At 38.7% G+C, this 23,763-nt stretch overlaps 1 protein-coding gene across 1 annotated transcript in view; it reads left to right on the top strand.

Annotated features, from left to right (window-relative positions):
• The window catches only part of LOC138645365 (uncharacterized), a 43,705-nt gene that overhangs the window by 3,541 nt on the left and 16,401 nt on the right, over nt 1-23,763 (top strand). The window contains exons 8-39 of the mRNA XM_069734620.1: nt 699-851; nt 1,091-1,299; nt 2,010-2,101; nt 2,221-2,327; nt 2,418-2,767; nt 2,863-2,966; nt 3,295-3,410; nt 3,914-4,099; nt 4,216-4,430; nt 6,925-7,022; nt 7,463-7,566; nt 8,437-8,622; nt 12,530-12,729; nt 14,062-14,150; nt 14,272-14,390; nt 14,618-14,791; nt 15,280-15,482; nt 17,382-17,482; nt 17,677-17,789; nt 18,028-18,210; nt 18,321-18,523; nt 19,464-19,570; nt 19,667-19,782; nt 20,186-20,353; nt 20,826-21,022; nt 21,131-21,234; nt 21,527-21,645; nt 21,998-22,156; nt 22,326-22,525; nt 22,988-23,094; nt 23,339-23,457; nt 23,537-23,698. Coding sequence (XP_069590721.1) covers nt 699-851; nt 1,091-1,299; nt 2,010-2,101; nt 2,221-2,327; nt 2,418-2,767; nt 2,863-2,966; nt 3,295-3,410; nt 3,914-4,099; nt 4,216-4,430; nt 6,925-7,022; nt 7,463-7,566; nt 8,437-8,622; nt 12,530-12,729; nt 14,062-14,150; nt 14,272-14,390; nt 14,618-14,791; nt 15,280-15,482; nt 17,382-17,482; nt 17,677-17,789; nt 18,028-18,210; nt 18,321-18,523; nt 19,464-19,570; nt 19,667-19,782; nt 20,186-20,353; nt 20,826-21,022; nt 21,131-21,234; nt 21,527-21,645; nt 21,998-22,156; nt 22,326-22,525; nt 22,988-23,094; nt 23,339-23,457; nt 23,537-23,698 — 4,863 coding nt within the window. The remainder of the gene's footprint in view (nt 1-698; nt 852-1,090; nt 1,300-2,009; nt 2,102-2,220; nt 2,328-2,417; nt 2,768-2,862; nt 2,967-3,294; nt 3,411-3,913; nt 4,100-4,215; nt 4,431-6,924; nt 7,023-7,462; nt 7,567-8,436; nt 8,623-12,529; nt 12,730-14,061; nt 14,151-14,271; nt 14,391-14,617; nt 14,792-15,279; nt 15,483-17,381; nt 17,483-17,676; nt 17,790-18,027; nt 18,211-18,320; nt 18,524-19,463; nt 19,571-19,666; nt 19,783-20,185; nt 20,354-20,825; nt 21,023-21,130; nt 21,235-21,526; nt 21,646-21,997; nt 22,157-22,325; nt 22,526-22,987; nt 23,095-23,338; nt 23,458-23,536; nt 23,699-23,763) is intronic.

Below are 23,763 nucleotides of genomic sequence, written 5' to 3'. Positions count from 1 at the left end.
ATAATACTGCCCCTATGTACAAGAATATAACTACTATAATACTGCCCCTATGTACAAGAATATAACTACTATAATACTGCCCCAATGTACAAGAATATAACTACTATAATACTGCCCCTATGTACAAGTATATAACTACTATAATACTGCCCCTATGTACAAGAATATAACTACTATAATACTGCTCCTATGTAAAAGAATATAACTACTATAATACTGCCCCTATATACAAGAATATAACTACTATAATACTGCCCCTATGTACAAGAATATAACTACTATAATACTGCCCCTATGTACAAGAATATAACTACTATAATACTGCCCCTATGTACAAGAATATAACTACTATAATACTGCCCCTATGTACAAGAATATAACTACTATAATACTGCTCCTATGTACAGGAATATAACTACTATAATACTGCCCCTATGTACAAGAATATAACTACTATAATACTGCTCCTATGTACAAGAATATAACTATTATAATACTGCTCCTATGTACAAGAATATAACTACTATAATACTGCTCCTATGTACAAGAATATAACTACTATAATACTGTCCCTTGTTGTACAACAATAAAACTACTACTATACCTAAGTATATTTTCTGAATCTAACTCATAGACAGTCATAAGATGCTCCTCATTAATGATTGCTTGAAATGATCTTTTTGTTTTCTTCTCCTTAGATTGAAGGCCTCCCAGCTACCACCTATGCTGCAATCCTTGGATGTTACCTTCCTGGTAACACGACTGTCACATCACAGGAGTCCTTCTCTTTGATCACCTCACAAATATCTCTGGACACTCTTGGGGCCACCGCAAACATTCTCAATAACCAAGTAAGCACATGTACATCCAGTAAGGATGCAGCATTTGGCTAGAATATGTCGGCAGTTGCATTTTGCCATGTATTTTTTCCTGACCACCACACTGCAGTGCAAATATAAAGCTACTTTTGAAAACTCAAAGTTCATTTATTCCTATGCGTTAACCTAAATTATTCAACACACGATTGTGGATCTGATAATTGTGAACCCAAGATATACCTTTATTTAGTTTTGAATCTTTCATATTTCAGATTCCTTCTGCTGACATATCAGAAGACAACAGAAAGTATTTTCTGAAATCATTATGGGAAAACATGTCTAAAAGTCCCGAAAATCTTACTCCAGGTTTTTTAGCAACATGGTTCACAGAAAAATCATTCCCGTATATTCCTAGCATTGACGGAGATATTCTGGACTGCATAACTTCCTTGTCTATCTCATGTGACAGCTTTGAGAGCATGTAAGTATAGTGAGTCCATGATAAGCTGAGAACCCCTTGAGTCATCTCTTACAATTCTCAAATTCTTAGTAAGTGTCTTGAAGCTGCAGTGCAATACAGCGCAACCTTCACCAGGGGGAGTTTAATAGGGACGCAAGACTGCACACACTGAGCAGCTGAACAGATGCCACCTAGTGGCAAGAGAGTAAAAGCCGAGTCAGGGCACAAGATAACACGTCAGTACAAAAAGGATTAAAACAGAAAGGATAGTCAGGACGTAGCAAGAGATCAGTAAACCAGGTCGATCAAAATACGGTACAATAGGGACAAATCAAGACAGAGTCAATAGCCAAGCCAGGAGATCAGAATCAGAGAATCAATCAGAACAGACAAAGGCAGGGAAAGGGCAGACAGAGGGGGATAACAGACACAGGACAAGTCAGGGTTCACAGCAGGACAAACCAAGGGTTTCCAGAGTCAGGTTCACAAGCCGAAGACAGAACTATAACTGACACTGCCAGCAAGATTCATGGGAGCTAAATAGCAAACCCGAACCCACAATGAGGAAGAGCAAAGTTAATCCGTCCAAAAAAGGGCAGACACTAATAATCCCTGGAACGGATCATGACAGTAAGTTATTTATGTACTGAAATTGTTTTCGATGAAAACAGGGCAAATTCTATCCTAAAATTCAAAAGTTTGCTAAACTTTGAGTTTCGTTATTTTCACAGTGTTATGGGCCTATCTGTATCGTACTCTAAATTTGACCAAAGCAAGAGGGAACAAATTGGATCATGGATCACTGCTTTCCTCCAAGTCCATTGTAAGTTTGATGGAAATGTATCAGCATGGGTGGGGCCAGAGATCCTAGCCATGCTAATCAGGATGGATTGTGTCCACCAGAAGTGCATTTCATTAACTAAATTATTTCTGCCTTTTAAGCTTGCACGAAAACAAATGCAGCCGATTCTATCAAGTCCTTGTACGGAGCGTTTCTTCCAAATGTTGACTTTACTTCAATATCTACAGTTTTTACCAGCGCAGAGATGGTAAGATGCTACTTTGAAGTAATCAATTCTTCATTAGGTAAATTGTAATAAATGGTAATTCAACGTATGGTTGAACTGTTTACTTAACAGGCATCTGCAATAGGAGGTTTAACAGACTTCCAATTGGCCCAATACACTGTTGTTTCCAAAGCTTTCAGCAGCTATGACACAGCTTCACCTATTCTGCAAATACTGGATGACAAAGACTTTAGCTTCATATTCAATTTTCTAAATACCTTGCCAGCGGATGACTATGGCCAAGAGATCTCATACTCCTTGCTGTATACTGCACTCATCAAGCTTTACGCTTCCGAGGATCCTCTTTGTAGACCAAAAATAACCACAATCTTCCAAGCGAAATTCAACTACTTATTTAAATATATCACTAGTGCTCACCTCGATCTGATTGTCTTTGGAGACTGCTCCGATTACCAGGCCGTGTAAGTAAACCTGAGATCTACTCTTTCCACTACTTCACCCTATTCTTTGCTTTATGGTATTAACTAGATTTTGGCTACATTCTGTTTTCTTACAGATATGGCGCTATCGATGGAGTTTATTCCAGTTTTTCAGAAGATGGCCAGACATTATTGTATAACTACCGAAGCAAATTCTTAAACATAGAAGTAGAAAAGTCAGGTAAGGGTCTTTTTTTTCCTGGATAGAATGTAGAATTCACATTGGATATAGAAAACTCATAGTGTTCTGGAGTCTTTCCTATTTAGCAGAGCAGATAAAGTTTTCAAACATTGTATTTTGGACTGGAGGATGTTACATGCTCATGCATTGCATGGAGAGCAGCGCATGAACCCTAAAGCGGTATCAGAGACTGCTTCTGTGAAGAAAAAAAGACATTTTAGCCTGGACAACGTTTTTTTTTTATATATTTTCATATTGAGCCCAATAAAGTTAAGTACTAGTAAAAAAAAAAAATCTTGTAATAAATCATGATTTCTTATTTCTGCAGGATCCGCTTGCACGTACGGTGTGTCAAGTTCCTTGTGGTTGCAGCTCAATTTAGGGTTGTCTGCTAGCAATTTTTCATATCCTGATATTATCCGTTTCTATCCCAACTTCAATGGAGTAAGTCTTTGTTCTCGTCAAACTTAGTTAATATTTTTCCAGAAAAGTATGTTGCTAATACCCTGTACCTTCTGTTGACTCCCAACTCCCTTATGGTATGCAATGTGGAAATAACCATAAGCTATCGCATAGTATCTAATATAAGCACCATACTGCATGTCAAAATAACATTGTCATAAGTTGGCCAATTAACACTACCGAATTAATAGAGTGTATGGAGTCTATATAACAGTGCAGAAATATTACCATCCAAATATCATCTCCAAACATAAAGTAGTCTTTCAGCAATGCCGTACAATTCATGGTGGTGGTCACTAGTTTTCAACACTAGGCCATCTGTATGGAAGTTGATAGCATAGGTAGCACAACCCTAAGGCTAGCACTTGCCTTGGAGACAATGACTGATTTCCAGGTGTCTCTGAAGCTTCATCCTCGAAAGTAGCTAAACTCTTTTCAAAAGCAAATGTGTTGACCATTTGTTTGTACTTTCTTTTATTTCCTAGTTTGACGCTTTTGCATATCTCAGCTTAAGTCAAAGTATCGAGCTTATCGAAACATCTGAACTATTCACTTCTGCATCACCAATAGACTTTGAGATTCGTATATCAGCAGTCATCGCCTTCCTGAAAATCAAGGGATTTGAGTACTTAAAATTATTCATGATAGAATTGAAAGCATATCTATTTCGGGTGAGTGGCGGTCTACAAGAAAACACAATGAATTAAAAGCTACGCAAAATCTTCCCGCATTTGGTCCTCTCAAATATTGTTCTCCAATGAGTTCATCTTGTTTTCTTTCTTCACAGATTAATATCCAATTTATCGTCAACTTTAATGTCCGAAGGCTCTTCTTACAAGGGGTTTGGGCAATATTGGAAACAAGGTTTGCCGTGTTCAGCAATAACGATTGGCTCATCTGGTACCATGAATATTTGTCCTTTGCCTTGTCTGCAATTACCACCCAAGAACTTTCCGTACTCTCCAACGGTGTGGTGGAAGGCTGCTTCAACATGCAATCCATGTATGTAGCATTTGACTTGACTCTGAAATGTTTTAGTTAATAAGCTGTAATTTGCATCATAGGTTGAACATACATCTACGTTCTAATAATTTTGTCAACCACAAATGATTTTTTGAGGAAGCACTTACAGTATGTGTAAGCCTTCTTTTGGGTTGGTATAAATCAAAGCTTTTAACAAGTTCTACTTTTGAGTTTTTAACAAAGGGGAACACAAAAATAAAATCCGTATCAGACAGATTCGGCAGTCGGGAAGAAAGAATGGCGTCCGGAGCGTTCACTTTGAGCCTCATCTCATAGACTCTTTAGCAGAGATATTACAAAAGACAATCATCAAGAAACAGCTGTCAAATTGAAAGAAGGGCTTCAATTTTACCCGACCAGCTCCACTCTTGGGTTGTGTTTGCTCCATTAAAGTGACCATATCTCACAGACGACAAATAAGAGTAGCTCTGTTTTTGAGAAAAAAAATAACAACTCATTATAGAAGTGTTAGATAGAACAATTTGAGAGGGGTACACAATTAAAACGAGCTTAGTATAGAAGGTCAAAGGGGTAGTAAATTTTCACCTTTTTTTTTATAATTTGACATTTAATAGAACTATCATTCTTCACATCCAGGGGTCACATACAGTGGGGCAAAAAAGTATTTAGTCAGTCAGCAATAGTGCAAGTTCCACCACTTAAAAAGATGAGAGGCGTCTGTAATTTACATCATAGGTAGACCTCAACTATGGGAGACAAACTGAGAAAAAAAAATCCAGAAAATCACATTGTCTGTTTTTTTATCATTTTATTTGCATATTATGGTGGAAAATAAGTATTTGGTCAGAAACAAAATTTCATCTCAATACTTTGTAATATATCCTTTGTTGGCAATGACAGAGGTCAAACGTTTTCTGTAAGTCTTCACAAGGTTGCCACACACTGTTCTTGGTATGTTGGCCCATTCCTCCATGCAGATCTCCTCTAGAGCAGTGATGTTTTTGGCTTTTGGCTTGGCAACACGGACTTTCAACTCCCTCCAAAGGTTTTCTATAGGGTTGAGATCTGGAGACTGGCTAGGCCACTCCAGGACCTTGAAATGCTTCTTACGAAGCCACTCCTTCGTTGCCCTGGCGGTGTGCTTTGGATCATTGTCATGTTGAAAGACCCAGCCACGTTTCATCTTCAATGCCCTTGCTGATGGAAGGAGGTTTGCACTAAAAATCTCACGATACATGGCCCCATTCATTCTTTCATGTACCCGGATCAGTCGTCCTGGCCCCTTTGCAGAGAAACAGCCCCAAAGCATGATGTTTCCACCACCATGCTTTACAGTAGGTATGGTGTTTGATGGATGCAACTCAGTATTCTTTTTCCTCCAAACACGACACGTTGTGTTTCTACCAAACAGTTCCAGTTTGGTTTCATCAGACCATAGGACATTCTCCCAAAACTCCTACGGATCATCCAAATGCTCTCTAGCAAACTTCAGACGGGCCCGGACATGTACTGGCTTAAGCAGTGGGACACGTCTGGCACTGCAGGATCTGAGTCCATGGTGGCGTAGTGTGTTACTTATGGTAGGCCTTGTTACATTGGTCCCAGCTCCCTGCAATTCATTCACTAGGTCCCCCCGCGTGGTTCTGGGATTTTTGCTCACCGTTCTTGTGATCATTCTGACCCCACGGGGTGGGATTTTACGTGGAGCCCCAGATCGAGGGAGATTATCAGTGGTCTTGTATGTCTTCCATTTTCTAATTATTGCTCCCACTGTTGATTTCTTCACTCCAAGCTGGTTGGCTATTGCAGATTCAGTCTTCCCAGCCTGGTGCAGGGCTACAATTTTGTTTCTGGTGTCCTTTGACAGCTCTTTGGTCTTCACCATGGTGGAGTTTGGAGTCAGACTGTTTGAGGGTGTGCACAGGTGTCTTTTTATACTGATAACAAGTTTAAACAGGTGCCATTACTACAGATAATGAGTGGAGGAAAGAGGAGACTCTTAAAGAAGAAGTTACAGGTCTGTGAGAGCCAGAAATCTTGATTGTTTGTTTCTGACCAAATACTTATTTTCCACCATAATATGCAAATAAAATGTTAAAAAAACAGACAATGTGATTTTCTGGATTTTTTTTTTCTCAGTTTGTCTCCCATAGTTGAGGTCTACCTATGATGTAAATTACAGACGCCTCTCATCTTTTTAAGTGGTGGAACTTGCACTATTGCTGACTGACTAAATACTTTTTTGCCCCACTGTATATGTATATGATTATGTCTTGGACATATAGATCATTAGTAGACACAGTCCTGATTCCATCAGACAGAGCAGATTTTTTTTATGCACTAAAAGTAAAAATCCTCTTGAATGAGGAACAGTAGACATCTTGAAAAATCGAACTTTTCATTTTTACAAAGAATAAAAGTTATTAAGAACGAATGCTTGGCTGAACGCCGGCTGCCACAATTATTACAATGAGTCCGTATTAAAAATTTTTTGCTTGCATTTCTTCTTTAGCGTTGGAGGATTTGACTCTGTAATTGGGCAAATGGAGGACAATACAAAATCTGATGTTGCCAACTGGATAGTAGGATACCTTCAGAATGACACAAGCAGTAAGTGACCACATGTAACGAGAATGCTTTATGTATTTCTATTATTCGGTATTCAATATGTCTATAGAAGATAAGTCAAGATTTGTTTTTTTTTCTAAAACTTTGCTATTTATTTTCACAAATTGGGGTGTGTTTGCTTTATGGCAGCTGCAACGATTGGTTGTTAACGGTCAGAAATATGTCCGTAGACTTATATGCCCTCCAGGAGCGGATGGAGTACAGTTATTACCATAAAGATGAGACAATGGCAGGGAAACTCTATACAAGACCGTATCTGTGTGCAAAGTGTGTAGCGCTATTTTCTGGGCTTCTAGAAATACAATAGGGTGGTCCTTAACTCACCTTGTTAATGACTATGCAGATGGCGATTTTGTATAATGTCTCTGGTAACTCTGTTTCTTCACCAAATTACTTAAGTTTTAATATTTCTCTTTTAAAAGGATGCGTGCAAAGTGGAGACGATTGGCTTGAGTTCAATTTCAAACAGTTTAAATGGGAAATCAGTATTACAGTAATAAAGGCGCTGAATCCCGATTTTAATGTGGTAAGAATACAATTCAATGATGGCATAAAAAAAAGCAACAAATCTTTTTAGGAAGTCATGACTTTGGTTATAAAATATTTCTCACAATCTAAAAAAAAAAGCCATTTCTGTTGAAAGTACATTTCCTATACGACATCGTTGCATAAAATCAGCGTAGATGATGATTCTTTACGGTAAGAGCAGTGAGACTATGGATTTTCTTGAGAGACAGATTCTTAGCTTTGTGGCTTTGTCGGACTGAGGTCTTAGGTTTTGAATCCGACTCCCCAAAAATTACAAGTAGTTTAAATTGGAATTTTATGTTTTGAACCGATAGAAGTAAAGACAATTTCAGTGCAGCGCTGTGGACTATGTTAACGCTATATAACATATGGGTCTTAGATTGATCCAGGCTGGAAGGAGGGTGAAGTGAGGATTGAACTTTTCCTCTAATATGAGGCTCTTAGTAACTGCTTCATTGAGATTTTAAGTTTATTTGGATCAAAATTAGACTTACGGTAATAATAATAGGTTGAAGTTCATAGAGCCCGCCAGAAGAAGAGATTTTGAGGGGTCCAGAACATTTTCCCTCCCACCTTTAGTTGCATTGTAATGTTATTACATAGGACGTATAATAAGGTCTTTTTGAATCATCTGATAGACTCTAGTGGTAAATTATTGTCCCTAAATTCAGATCCATTGGGGTCTTCTTCTGTTTTCTACTGAACCTTTGAAGTCAATTATTGAATCACAGCATAAACCCTTTGGAAGATCAGCTTGTAATCTTATTAGCCAAACCAACTACCGTAACACAGTTAATGTCCATATATTTTTGGATTGTCCACTGTTAAAAAAAAAAGTCTTTCCATTTTGTTCCTCTTTCTTATACAGCTTCTGGCATTAGATCAATTTTCCGCATCGCAGATCGGACAAATAGTATTCACCGAAGCAGAAGCACACAGCAATGTAACCCTCATAGAGACCATCTTTGGGTACCTCATAGTTGAAAACGACAATGTCAAGACAATCGAGAATTGTGGATTTTTTTGGGACGGTTTTAATGAACTACGTAATGAGGTAATAACCTGAAGCTATTGTATTGCATACTTTCCATTCAATTTTACAGGTGCCATTTCAGAATTACTTGACAATCCTTTCTATGTCTCTAAAACATTGGGTGTAATGGAGAGCTAGCACAAATCAATGACGAGTGTGCAAATTATTCTGGGTCGTTTTTTTTTTTTTTACCCTTTTACTTCGACAAGCATATAAAAATGAGAAAAATGTCACGGCAAGCATCCATATCACTATAAAATCAGAAGGTAGAGGGATAGGTTAGAATAATGTTCATTCATTCTAGCAAGTTTACCGCAATTTTCTGCCAAGCAAAATAAAAAAAACAATAAACCTTTAGTTGACAAAAAAGAAAAAACAAAATACTGCCTTTTGTTAGGAAACAAGAAATCGTTTACAGAATTCGTTAAGGAGACGAAGGCGGTCTCTTTACCAGGTAAGATGTGGTATTTATCATCAGGTGTCACAGTGGGCCCTATGTTTCTCTATTAGTTCTTTTGTATTGTATCTATAATGGAATTACAATGATACAAAAGAAGGCATTACTTATTCATTCCTTTAGTCAGATTACTATCTTGTAAAGAGATTTCCTTGCAGCAAGAGGGAAGCAGAGATAAGGTTTGCTTTTGGACTGGTAAGGACCCCATTGCGGTTCCTAAAAATCTGATTTTTTTATTTTTGTGTATTGGTCAAGATTCTGATGTCCATATTATAATTTGTTTTGACAGCAGAAACAATAATGAGTGATATAATAATATATAAGGTATTTAGATCCTCACCCATCCCTGCACCTTCTTGATGCCAAGGAATGTTCTACATACCTCAGATCTGTGCAATGTAATTACTCCAAATGTTTGATCTCACAATAATTATTGGTCAACTTTCGATCAGTTATTGTTGGCAAACATGGTATGGGATTTTTACTTCCTCACAAACAAAGCAATTAACTTATGGAAAGACTTGTTTGCAATTATTACAATCATCCTCTAAAAATCAGTGCATGCATTATTTATATGGAACAATCACATCCTTCTGATGATATAATTAGCTCTTACTGTCTAACCTGTTTGACTGGGTCTATTGTCGTTATGGTTCATTTTACAACTAATTAGTATGCTGGATTTTACTGGGGTTTCACTGGTGAAATATATTTATACAGATTCTTAAAAATCCTAAAAAACATATTAATCAAGTTTAAAACTAAACATCAGGTTTAGACAAAAATACCCCCCTAACACCAATCTTTGCTTCTAAGCATTGGCTTAACATTTAACACAAACTTGTTCTTTTTATTAGCTACATAACAATAGTTTTGCATCAACCTAGTGGCTATATTAAATTAGAGGTGGTGCAGGTGTCTCCTAATTAGTTATTATATGGAAACCAATGATCCAAACCTCAGAATTAATCTCAATGAACTCAACATTTAAAATGATAGAGAAATATATTGGACAGAGTTGTGAAGTTTCAGTTGTTGGTTTCCTTATGGCATTAATGATCTGGGTGATTGGACTTTACTAGTTGGATTTGCTTTACATACATCCTCTTGACCCTTTTTAGGCGGTAAATATTGCAGCTTTTTTTTTTTTATCCCTTTCTTCTATTTATTCAACAATTTCCCTTCTAAGGTTGTGGGAAAACGCAAATGCAAAAACTTAATTTCGAAATATAAAAATAACTTTCGGGGATTTTAAGTGCCCTCTCTCTGGGATCAGAAAGTTTAGTGATTTGGGTTGCATTAAAAAAACAAAAAAACTACCATTAGTGCCCGCTTATGTTTTTGTCATTTCGCATAATGTTTTACACTTTACAGTTTTTCAACCAACGACATAGAATGAATTGAATATGGTGTATGCTACGTTCAATTGTCTACAGTACTAATATTAGGCAATAGGTGGAACTGGGAACTCCGAGAGCCGTACATTTCCAGCACACATAGATATTTCCTACACTTTTGGTATTGTCAAGAAAGGATTGTCTGAGTAACTATGAAAAGGCAGACTGAAGAAGTCTATGGACTGCTAATGAATTTCCAACTCATAAAACAAAATATACCCATCTCGTAATATCGGAGGCATATTGATAGAAGAAATGCACTGGATTTGGATTTTTTTTTTGGCTGCACTGTTCCTAATAGGTGATCCTATTGTGTTATGGTGGGTAATCCAATGCTTGTTGCAAGCTGGTGAGGGGGCATCCCTCTTTATAAATTGAATTATAACACCCACTGGCTCATAGTGGATAGCACTGAATTCACTGAAGGGTAATGACATTACAGACTCAGTATCTTAATGTGTTTACACCAATACACTTAGTGTATAGATAATGGTAGAGAAATGCCAGCATACGCCAAATACATGCTGTACATGTGATGGCATCCACACACATACATATGCGCATACATATAAAGTACATACAGACATATATATTACATACATATATACAGACATACGCGTAACCATACACACATACAGTACATACATATACACACATATATATCTGCATACATATAAAGTATATACAGACACATATACATGACATACATATATAAAGACATACACGTAACCATACACACATACAGTGCATACATATGCACACATATATATCCGTATACATATAAAGTATATACAGACACATATACATTACATACATACAGTATATACAGACATATGTGTAACCACACACACACATATAGTACATGCATATACACACACATAGATATCCGTATACATATAAAGTTCATACAGACACATATACATTACATACATATATACAGACATACATGTAACCATACACACATACAGTACATACATATACACACACACATAGATATCCACATACATATAAAGTTCATACAGACACATATACATTACATACATATATACAGACATACATGTAACCATACACACATACAGTACATACATATACACACACATAGATATCCACATACATATAAAGTTCATACAGACACATATACATTACATACATATATACAGACATACATGTAACCATACGCACATACAGTACATACATATACACACACATAGATATCCACAGACATATAAAGTACACAGTCACATATACATTACATACATATATACAGAGACATACGCGTAACAATACACACATACAGTACATACATATACACACATAGATATCCACATACATATAAAGTACATACAGTCACATATACATTACATACATGTAACCATACACACATACAGTACATACATATACACACATAGATATCCACATACATATAAAGTACATACAGTCACATATACATTACATACATATATACAGAGACATACGTGTAACAATACACACATACAGTACGTACATAAACACACACATATATCCGCATACACACACAAATAAAAAATACCTAGAATAAACCATTGATACCAACACACACATGCTTACAAACAGTTATCCATAGATAAACACTAACAAACATACACGCTTACATCTAGGCAGACATGTAAATTCATGCCCATAAATACACACACAAATGTACATACGCGCATATATGTAAGCACATAGTTACATACATGTATCCATACATTGACACATAGGCTTACATACTATATTATTTATACCCGCTAGTACACATATATACATACACACTATATTATTTATACCCGCTAGTACACATATATACATACACACTCATCGCACACACACATCGCGGATGTAGTCAGACATTTCTGTGAACGCGCAGGTCCGGCTTCCTTTCTCTGGGGTTACACTTTAGTTGATTTATGCCTTTAAAGTTTAACCTGTATCTCGGTGAGACCCCAACCAGCTCTTTTTTTTTTCCATGACCAGAAAAAATGTCTCCTATTATTAGGTTCTGAGGAAAAAAAAGAATATCTTATTTATTTCCAACACATTTGCTTCTTTTGTGCAGGCTGACCAGTTCACTGTGGAAGTAAAACTAAAATTATTGGAACTGACGACGGAAGAGCTTTCCTTGCAATATTTCACATTCACACCAGAGCAATGGTACCTGTGGTGGGCCGTCAGATTCCAGTTCGTGACAACAGTGGTCAACGTAGAAATCCTTGCTCAAATCCCATTGAACATTTCTTGCGCCTCCTACAATGCTGTGTGAGTGATGCCGAATAGAAGTCATATCTTCCTAGTATGGGTATTTTTTTCTTCATTTCTCACGTAGCCACGTGTCATAGAGTTATAGGTTAGTAAAACAAAGGTTAACGTTTATCCAATCGGATGATTAGAAAGAAAGTGCTAAAGTTCCAACAATCAAAATGAAGCCCTCTTCCCGAAACTGGTTTACTCTACTTCGAATCAAAACCTGGAACCAGAGAATCTAGTATTTTTTTTTACCCCCCATTCCTCTTGTGATGTGTCTTCCATATTGCTTGCTAACATTGCAGTGAGGTACAGAAGGAGAGCCGAATCTAAGAAGTTGAAAAATAAGGCCTAAATTAGTTGAGACAGCAGAAGGATGGGCCGTTTCGTATGGTGCAAACACCAAGAGGCAGGAGATGCATCTAGGGGAGAATATCGAGCAACATAAGAACATAACCAAGCTAGGTCAGGTCTACAGGGGGACACGTGAATTCCCCGGTGGGCCCTCCAATCCCCTGGTGGGCCCTCCAATCCCCCGGTGGGCCCTCCAATCCCCCGGTGGGCCCTCCAATCCCCTGGTGGGACCTCCAATCCCCCGGTGGGCCCTCCAATTCCCCGGTGGGCCCTCCAATTCCCCGGTGGGCCATCCAATCCCCTGGTGGGTCCTCCAATCCCCCGGTGAGCCCTCCAATCCCCTGGTGGGCCCTCCAATCCCCCGGAGGGCCCTCCAATCCCCTGGTGAGCCCTCCAATCCCCTGGTGAGCCCTCCAATCCCCTGGTGGGCCCTCCAATCCGCCATATGGCACAATAGACTTAACTCACAATCATCATTTATTTAGCAAACCATCCAGAGCTGATCCTAAGAAGATGAGGAATGTGACCAACATTAGTTAACTCCCACAGCGGAAGGGTGGTCTTTTTCGTAAAGGCACATACACCAGCTCCAAGAGGAGGGAAACGCATCAAGGAAAAAATATGCCACAATACAAGGGTATAATCCCGCTCATCAATCATTTAACAGTTACATTTGTGAATGTAATACTTGCATGTAGCTAAAGTTACTGTTAGGTCAGTTACTGATAGGCCCAGTCCAACAATGGACATAGCCACATGGGCTAAAGGGGTAGTTGTTGTACGTAACCCTCTTACCCAACAAGGTCCAAATACCCCTCAGCCACATTAGATGGGAAGATCAGAATTACAAATGGCGCATGTTGGGTAGGCGTTCTGTTATAGATTTAGTAATACACCTCTGCCCCAACAGCAAAGGATATCCAGTGAACGTTGGTACATATAATATGATTTCAATTTAAAGTAAAAAAACAATAACTTTCTGTCATATTACAGCATCTCTGGGCTGAGTGGAAACTATGAAGGAACCGGCGAAACAAGCCGGGATGCCGTCTACAACTTCATTATCTCATTCTTTACCAAGGGTGAGTAGATTGCGCCGATTATACAAAACGCAAAAAAAAAATATCTACACCATTATCAATCATTATTGCCATTACCAGGAAGCATTAGGATTCATACTCGCTTTTGTTGTCTTCTTCCTAGGCACAAAATGCTTTGGTTCAGATGTCACCACTGTGAACTACATGGTAACATATATGGGAAATTACCGTTTTATGTTTACTTTTGAACTGCTCATATTTTACTTCCGAGGATTCAATCCCGTAAGTATTAACGTCTATGGCTAGTTAGGTTAGATCTAAAAAGTGAATGAGATCATTCTAAAAAATATATTTAAAATGTATAATTTTTTTTATTATAAAACCCTGGACATTTTGATTTACAGTTTATTTTTTTTAACCTGTAGCTGAAACACCTGGCTGAAGAAGCGGACATGTCCCTTTAATGAACTTGCCACAATAATGTTCTCCCATTTTTACTTTTCTTTTAGTTTGCTGAAGGAGTCTTTTCAACAATGTCTGTAGAACAGATAGGAGACATGATGGTTGTGGCCAACGTGTACGAAAGCCAAGAGTTGGCTGATCAAGTTTTTGCGTACCTGAAGACGCTTCCAATCGAGAGTGTGGATGCCTGTATTGCCCAGTTCACCGCAACAGCCATAAAGGTAGGTTTTATAAGCTGCAAAATCTCTAAAATGTTACATGAAATTACTCCTCAAATGGTTAATGAACGATCGATGGCTCAGATGAAGAACTCTTGTTGAGACTGCATGGCAACAATTCACTTAATCCTTATTGGCTCTGCAGAATGGCCGAGAGCATGAAGGCACAGAGGAGGGAAGATATTTTTCAGCTCCATGTAGTTGATGCAATGGTGCCCGCTAGTCTTATATTTCTATGGGTTGGACTGGCTCATCAGAGGACTGGAGAATCCTCCGGTGGGCCCTGGCTTCTTCTACAGGAGAGTTCATAGTGCAAAACTTGCAGCTGCTATGGGGCTCTTGAGTGCGGGAGAACGATGGGCCCTCAGAATCAAATCCTCTGGTGGGTCCAATGTTCTTGAGTCTGACACTGGGTATACGTCTATGATATTAATGAGGTCTGAGATACCAAAAACAAGGCTAACCAATATTTTTGTTTGGTTTCCCCACAGAAAAATATCAACATTTTAAACTTCAGTGTCGGACAGTTCATCCTTCAAAGTTACCTAAACATCATAAAGACCAGCCTAGTAACATACAGCCAGGCTCAAATTATACAACTATTCGAAGTCAGAATTTCCTACCTCATTAGATTCTTCTCAAAGACCCTTTTGCAGTTCTTTGTCGTTGCGGACTGCGATACCCTGGTGGTCATGTAAGTGATAACGATGATCAGAATGGGACACAAATAGAAGGGTACATGGATTCATGTGATCAATAATATATATATAGTCCTATTAACAAATGTATATATCGCATCGAGCGAGTTTGTCTCCTTACTCCTACTCTTCTTTTCAGTCCCGAATTCATTGGAATTCCTCAAAATGGCATCTATTGTAGACCTGATGAATTGGAGGGAAATTAGAACCTATTAGAAATAGTGAACACTTATAATAATAATAATAATAATAATTTTTATTTATATAGCGCCAACATATTCCGCAGCGCTTTACAAATTATAGAGGGGACTTGTACAGACAATAGACATTACAGCATAACAGAAATACAGTTCAAAACAGATACCAGGAGGAGTGAGGGCCCTGCTCGCAAGCTTACAAACTATGGGGAAAAGGGGAGACACGAGAGGTGGATGGTAACAATTGCTTTAGTTATTCGGACCAGCTATAGTGTAAGGCTCAGGTGTTCATGTAAAGCTGCATGAACCAGTTACCTGCCTAAGTATGTAGCAGTACAGACACAGAGGGCTAATACTGCATAAAGTGTATGAGAACATGATGCGAGGAACCTTTTTTTTTTTTTTTTTTTTTAATTTTAAATAGGCCACCCAGGGATCGTTAGGTTAATGCATTGAGGCGGTAGGCCAGTCTGAACAAATGAGTTTTTAGGGCACGCTTAAAACTGTGGGGATTGGGGATTAATCGTATTAACCTAGGTAGTGCATTCCAAAGAATCGGCGCAGCACGTGTAAAGTCTTGGAGACGGGAGTGGGAGGTTCTGATTATTGAGGATGCTAACCTGAGGTCATTAGCGGAGCGGAGGGCACGGGTAGGGTGGTAGACTGATACCAGGGAGGAGATGTAGGGTGGTGCTGAGCCATGGAGTGCTTTGTGGATGAGGGTAGTAGTTTTGTACTGGATTCTGGAGTGGATGGGTAGCCAGTGTAATGACTGGCACAGGGTAGAGGCATCGGTGTAACGATTGGTGAGGAATATGATCCTGGCTGCAGCATTCAGGACAGATTGGAGCGGGGAGAGTTTTGCAAGAGGGAGGCCGATTAGTAGAGAGTTACAATAGTCCAGACGAGAATGAATAAGTGAAACAGTCAGAGTTTTTGCAGAGTCGAAAGTAAGAAAAGGGCGAATTCTAGAAATGTTTTTGAGATGCAGGTAAGAAGAGCGAGCCAGTGATCGGATGTAGGGGGTGAATGAAAGGTCAGAATCAAGGATGACCCCAAGGCAGCGGGCATGTTGCTTTGGAGTAATGGTGGAACCGCACACGGAGATGGCAATGTCAGGCAAAGGTAGGTTAGTAGAGGGAGAGAACACGAGGAGTTCAGTTTTTGACAGGTTTAGTTTCAGATAGAGGGAGGACATGATGTTAGAGACAGCGGTAAGACAATCACTGGTGTTTTCTAAAAAGGTCGGTGTGATATCAGGAGCAGAAGTGTATAATTGGGTGTCGTCAGCATAGAGATGGTACTGGAAACCAAATCTACTGACTGTTTGTCCAATAGGGGCAGTATACAACGAGATATAATCTTGGTAGCTGGATATTTGATAATGGTCTCCGACCCCACCCCACCAATCCATTAAAGGAGTTCTGCAGGATAAGAAAAACTTGGTTAGTTTGTTCCAAAAACAGCCCCAAATCTGTCTGTTAGTTGTGTGTAGTACTGTAGTTCGGTCCCACACTTTGCAATACCAGACACAACCCAAGGACAGGTGTAGCGCTGTTTTTGGAAGCAACCACAAATATGTTTTTTTAAGCTTTTACTTAGATGATGTCTCTGTTTTGGATGGAGTACTATTTCTTTGCTAATCGCGAAACTATTTTTTAACATCCTGCCATTTCTATTATTCTTTTTTTTTTTTAGTGTGAATCAGTTGGACAAAGGATTCTCTAGCATGACCCTAGAAACCCAGAAGGACATCGCATCCTGGATTCTAGACCTTCTTATGTCCCCAAATCTCAACGGTAAATGTCATAGTGAAGTATCAACGTTACATATGAGTAATAGGAAAACTTCCAGACTGTTGGGAAAAAATTTAATTTGTTTATTTATATTTTTTATTTTTAATAAATCATGTGATCAACTTAGCGAACAAAAGTAAAAGAAACATCTACATTTCGTTGTCATTTTCTTACTGTTGGGTTTCATGTCTTTTAAGGATGTGAAAGCATTTCGCAGACTACATCAGTATGGGTGGAAAGTACATTGAAGAGCTTCGTCTCAGTCGTTTCCTTAGCGCAGATTGAAGCAATTTATCCTCAATTTGACGTTGTAAGTTATTATACAGTAATGATCATTAATGAATATTAATATTAAAGGGGTTGTTTACTTTTTAAGATGGTCCTTCAAAAGTAAGCTAAGCTCAGGTCCCCAGTGATCAGTTGTAATGTTTATGGGATTCTAAAGGAAAATATTCAATTCCTTTGTAGCATCACACTGGGATGTTGCAGGTATCTATAGGTTGATAAAAACAAATTCAACTGAAATATGATGTATTTTTACTTGACAGATTTCAGTCATCAACAGCACCAGCGTCTCGCAGAAAGTTGAGTATATCTTCAGCTCCGAAAACATTTTGGTAAATGTAGAGTCAGTCAGGATGGTGTTGACTTCCATGTATGCAGGCGACAATGTTGTGACTACATCGGAGATATACTCATTTTGTTCTGAGTTCAACCTGAAGTATGGAGGCGTAAGTATTATTTTTTTTTCTTGGTACTACTTAATACTGTATTCATAAAAACATCATAATACTTTTTTTTAAAATTCTTCCGGAGTGACACCAAGATCTTTGTTTTGTAGCTCACTGTCCAATACATGTCATATGACGTGCAACAAGAGATCTTTACTTTCCTCTTTACAAGCTGGATAAAAAATCTGAACTCAATGTCAACAGAAGAAATTTTACTCTTTGGGGCAAATTTCAAGTTCTTCCTTTCGGGTGTTACTGTGACTGCCTTGGACGTAATCCCAGCAAAGATGGGCTGCAATGTGTACCAATCCATGTGAGTAGCAGTCCGTCCCTGCCTGTCTATACCGTAGTCCAGGGGTCCCCAACCTTTCTTACCTTGAGTGCCACATTCAGGTCTGAAAAATGGTCACAAGCCCTCTCCTCCCCCACATAGTGACATCCAGCTCCTCCTTCCACTATATTAGTGACATCAAGAGCCCCATTATTGGTATAATGACGGCCAAAGCTTCCCCACAGAAATAATACTAAGGAAGTATACTTGCATCCAGGAGTTCCCACCATACCCCCATTGGGTATTCTCGTAGTAAGCACTACCACCTCACTATCATATCAAGCTTCAATCACCTCCTCTATCTGGCAGTAATATCCCATCTCCAACTTAGCACTTAATGTATCTCTTCGACTCCAGTAGATGCTCCAGTTCTGCTCTTTTGTGAGGGCTACTCACAAAAGTCACTGTCTGAAGACCTGCTCTTCATAGCTCTTAGCTAGACCTGATGATAATGCACCAAACTGACAATCACAAGCCACATATCATAGGCCGGCAAGCCATATGTGACTTTCAAGTCACTTCTTGGGGATCCCTGCTATAGTCCATCAGGTTTGATCATAATGATGACCACCAGGATGCACTTTATGGTCGATGATGCCCTTTGTGGTACCTTCTGACATATCGTTAATATTAATATTTGTTAAAACCACATGACTGGACATCTTCGGCACCCCCAAAGGTCTAGCTAGCTACAAATATTGATAGTCAATTACATAATGCCAGCATTTCCCCTGTCAGTTATATTTTTGAAGACAAGTAAGGCTATGGAGGCCAAGCTTGGGGTAGAGACTGGATGTTTTTGGCTCATTGTTCCCTATAATTGATCTTTATAAATAAGTACTGACTTGCTTGTCCCGATAAAGTGAATACAACCAGGTATTAGTAATGAAATAATAATACAACTCATTGTGTATCTTTTCAGCTTTTCAGCTCTAAGCAGTGTCATCATAGAGTTAAGCGAAGATATGAAAATGTCAATTTTTGATGCAATGATTAAATACCTTGATGCCCAATCCACTGGATCATCAGGTGACCATATACTATATATATAGACTAAGAGCTAAATTATATCTTTAAATAACGAAAAAAAACTTGATATTAATCCTTCTTTTTGTGATCCAACAGATGTCTGCGGAGTCTTGTACACGGACAGTATAACCTACGTCACAAACGTTTACTTTGGCTTCTTTGGATATGCCAGTTTCTATCAGATGGTTGCCTATTACAGAGAATTCAATGTGGTAGGTTGACTCTGACAGACCACAATCTGTCCCAACCGTCCCCTTCTATAGACATGCAAGCTCGGCTAGGCCAAACATAGATGTGTTTGTAATCAGGAGATTGGAGCAAGATGCCGGATACCTATGATGACTCATTATCTCCAAGCAATAAAATTCAACATGCCCGATCCTTAGCCCTCTTCTATCTTTATATGTCTGGGAAGAGTAGATGGTTAACCATTCTTGATGACATTGAAAACAAATGGAAGCCTTTAATTTAGATTTATAGAGAATACACAAAGTTGGAATAATTTATTTCTAACATTGGCTCCACAATGGCTGCCATCCTTAAACGACCTAAGAATTTGACTTTGGTACATTGACTAAATTGTGTACTTTATCTTCTGAATTTCATATCCAATAGTATGAAGTCCTCTCCAAGTGCAGTGGTGAGCAACTGGGTAACCTGTTCATGAACAGCACCGCCATTAGTAACCAATTTGAAGCCATCCAGATTTTCGTGGAACTTGCAAAGCGTGGCTACCTCGAGATCTTTAGCTTCTTGGTCGAGTGCACGAGGATTGCTAAAGAGGTAAGATTTTGTATATTACGGTGGTATAAATAAAACTGCGGTGAAGTTTGGTTTTCTAAAGATGAGGTCTACTCAAAGAAGAAGTGTCCCTACAATTCGATCTACATTGGGGATCTTTTTTTTTCAAACACAGGTTTTACTGTGTACACGAAATTAATTCACGAATGCCCAAAATTACTTTGAGAGAGGAATTGTTATCTAGTCAATCAACAACACTTTTCAAAAGTCGTTTTCTCAACAATTTGAGGAAACCAGCTCTTCCTTTCCTCTGTTCCTTTGTTACAAACACCGTACAAAACATTTGTTTAAGTCTTTGCCTGATGAAGAGACCTGTGTAGTCTCGAAAGCTCGCAATTTGTTACCATCTTTTCAGTTAGCCATTAAAAGGTAACAACCACTGAGGACTCTCAATTCTAAATATTTTTTGTACAAAACATTCCATTATTTCCTTTTTTTTGCATTCCTTCTCTAGAAAGACATTGTGTCATTACCTGATGCCAATATCGAGTCATTGTTATATACCGCTGTCTGGAAAACAATATCTATGCATCTAATAACAGAAGCCGACTTCCAATGGTTTTCAGAAAATGCCTTAATTATCCAATCCAGTATTACTGCCACAGCCATTGACGCCATTCAAGTCCCTGATTGCAATTCTCAACGACTCCTGTAAGTTTTTATTACGGGTGTCGCAATATAACAAACATATTCATACTCCAAAACGAAGCATATGGGATATTTTTGTTAACTCACGATTGTTTGTTTTTCCGCATGTAGGGTTGGCGCTTTCAGTAAAGTATTTGATAAACAGGATAAGAGCCAACAGGATTCTGTGTATAGAAAAATCAAAGAATTGAATGAGGCACAGAAAGAAAGATCAGGTAATACTTGAAAATCACTAGTCTCCAATCTGTAGCTTTATAGATGTTGCAGACTTATGACTTCCAGCCTTTCCGGCCAAGTTATGGATTTCAGTATTTGCCGGCAGTTGTAGATGTACCGAATCCTGAGTCGAAAGTTGGAGACCACAAGTTTAGGCAGGAAATGGTGAAATTGCTCCATTATGGACTTACACTAACTTCTTACACTCTATAAGATGGATCCATATTACATCACCCATATTATAATATGCAGATTTCTTGGCACTTAGAATTTTTTTTTTTCTTTTCCCAGGATCTGCTTGTAAGACAGACTCAGGAAACAGTAGCGAATGGGTAACTTCATTCTATGGAAGATACGCCGTAATGGCTTCATATTTGGAATTTGTACAATACAACCCCGACTTCTCCGCAGTAAGTAATTGAAGCTAAAGATGCTCGAGTTCTATTATGAAGTTTTGTTTTATTGTTTTCTTCTGTATTCTTATGCCACTTTAACCCTGTTGTTGTCTTCGGTCTGGGGAGACCGATTTTGAACTTTGGTATTTTTTGGGGTGTTCAAGATGCGGTTCTGAAACTTGTGGTTGATTGACTTAAATGAGGATGGGTCAGTCGGCCATGGGTTTCAGAGCCGCATCTTGAATATTTTAAAGAATATTGAAGTTCAAGGTCGGTCGTTTTTGACCGAAGACAACAGCAGGGTTAAATTATGCTATAAAATAATTTCAAACACTCATTTATACGTTACACGATTTTTTTTCTTAAGGTTAGCGTACTGGAGATATTCTCCGGTACACAAGCTGCAGACTACTGTATTGCCTCGGGGGGACTGAGAGACGAGGGGATAATTCTCGCCATCTTTGCAAGCATGGACTCAACACAGAAAGTGGAAGACTTTTTGGTGCAATTGAATCTAGTCGCTTCGGTAGGTTTCCAAAGTAGGGTGGCATCGTAAATGTGTCTTACGCCCAATCACTGCTGGTTGTGAGGCGTTAGATGCCGTTATTGAAATCGATCGACCGGCCATGGTAAAACTGCAGGGTCTACTGGCTTCTTGATCGGAGTTTACCATATGCATGTCCCTTGTATTGCAGGCCGAGTTGCAAAACAGTCCATTCGTGAGCGTGATTATGTCAAGATCAATTGAAGTGATCTCCAGCGGATTTATCACGTTCACATTAGAACAATGGACTTACTGGTTCCAGGTTGTCTTCAGGAATATCCTCTATGTTATCAGTGAATCCGACATGCATCTCTTTGGCTTCCCACTACCTTGTGCTTCCTATCAGTCACTGTGAGTAAATACACTGTAATCAATGTAACGTATGCGAATTCTATCTAGATAGAATAGATTCTACATGAGATACTGATAGCTTAAAGTTTGATCACTCTGCCATGGGTGCAGCCATCCATAGTCTTATTCTGATGGTCCCATATTTTGCCCATAGAAACAGCTCCCCTCTTGCTCTTAGGCTGTGTCAGGTATTGCAACTCAGCCTCATGTAAGTGAATACAACTGAGCTGCAGCACCAAATTGGGTAGAGAAAGATGGCGCTGTTTTTGAGCCCTTTTTTTTTCTAGTCTTATACAACCCCTTTATGGATAACCTTCGTTTGACTTTATACGTCTGGAAATCATTGTAAAAAAAATCTAAGGAACAATTTTTTGGAAAAAAAAACTTTCATATAGACAAAATATGATGAAAAACCCCCTGATTCTTATGACTAGCTGCCTCTGAAAATGCTTTTACTTACAGCGTAAAAGCCTTCGTCAATGTCCATAATCAGATGTCGGAGGACACCAGAAAGAGCGTATACAACTCTTGTATAAGGCCTCAGCTCAGCATGGCTCCCGTTGTAAACGGTAAGTCTATGGGCCATTCTTTGGCGCTAATCCATATCTCTAGTGTAAAGATTCCAAGGATAATTTCAGGATTATGTCTATAAATCGGACTATAACTCTCAGCTGCATTGTTCAGTTCTAGAAGATGATAGATAAAAAAAGAAACAAAGAAAGAAAGATAGATAGATATAACTACATACCTCCACCACTATAAATTCACAGAATTAAGACTGTCCTACATAAATTGCACATTGAATTGTTTCAGGTGTTCGGTGTGGAGAAGGCATAATAAGGACTCAGGAATGGCTCGATATAAACATGGGATCTTTCTCCATATATGCAATCATTGCAGAATTTAAAATATGGAATATATACTTTAATAGCGTAAGTATCTTCTGCCAGCAACTCAATAATCTCATGTGACGATTCTCTATAAGTTATAAGTGTCTTTTTTTCCCTTAAGATTGAGGTCATTGAAACTGTGAGCCCTGAACAACTGGGAGTAATTGCTGTAGAGAACATTGCGAGAGAAGAGGTTGCGTGCCAGGTGGCGGGTAGAGTGCAGCAATTTGGGATTGAAGACGCAAACGCCTTCCTTGATAGCCTCTTTGCAGCCTTACAAACGGTACGGTGGATCTTTATACAAACCTGGAGATTCTTGATGGACCCACCCTTCCTTCTCAGTTACTC

This window comes from Ranitomeya imitator, chromosome 7, assembly GCF_032444005.1.
Source record: "Ranitomeya imitator isolate aRanImi1 chromosome 7, aRanImi1.pri, whole genome shotgun sequence".
NCBI lineage: Eukaryota > Metazoa > Chordata > Amphibia > Anura > Dendrobatidae > Ranitomeya > Ranitomeya imitator.
Note: the sequence above shows the minus strand (reverse complement) of the source record. Positions and strands in the feature narration are given on the sequence as shown.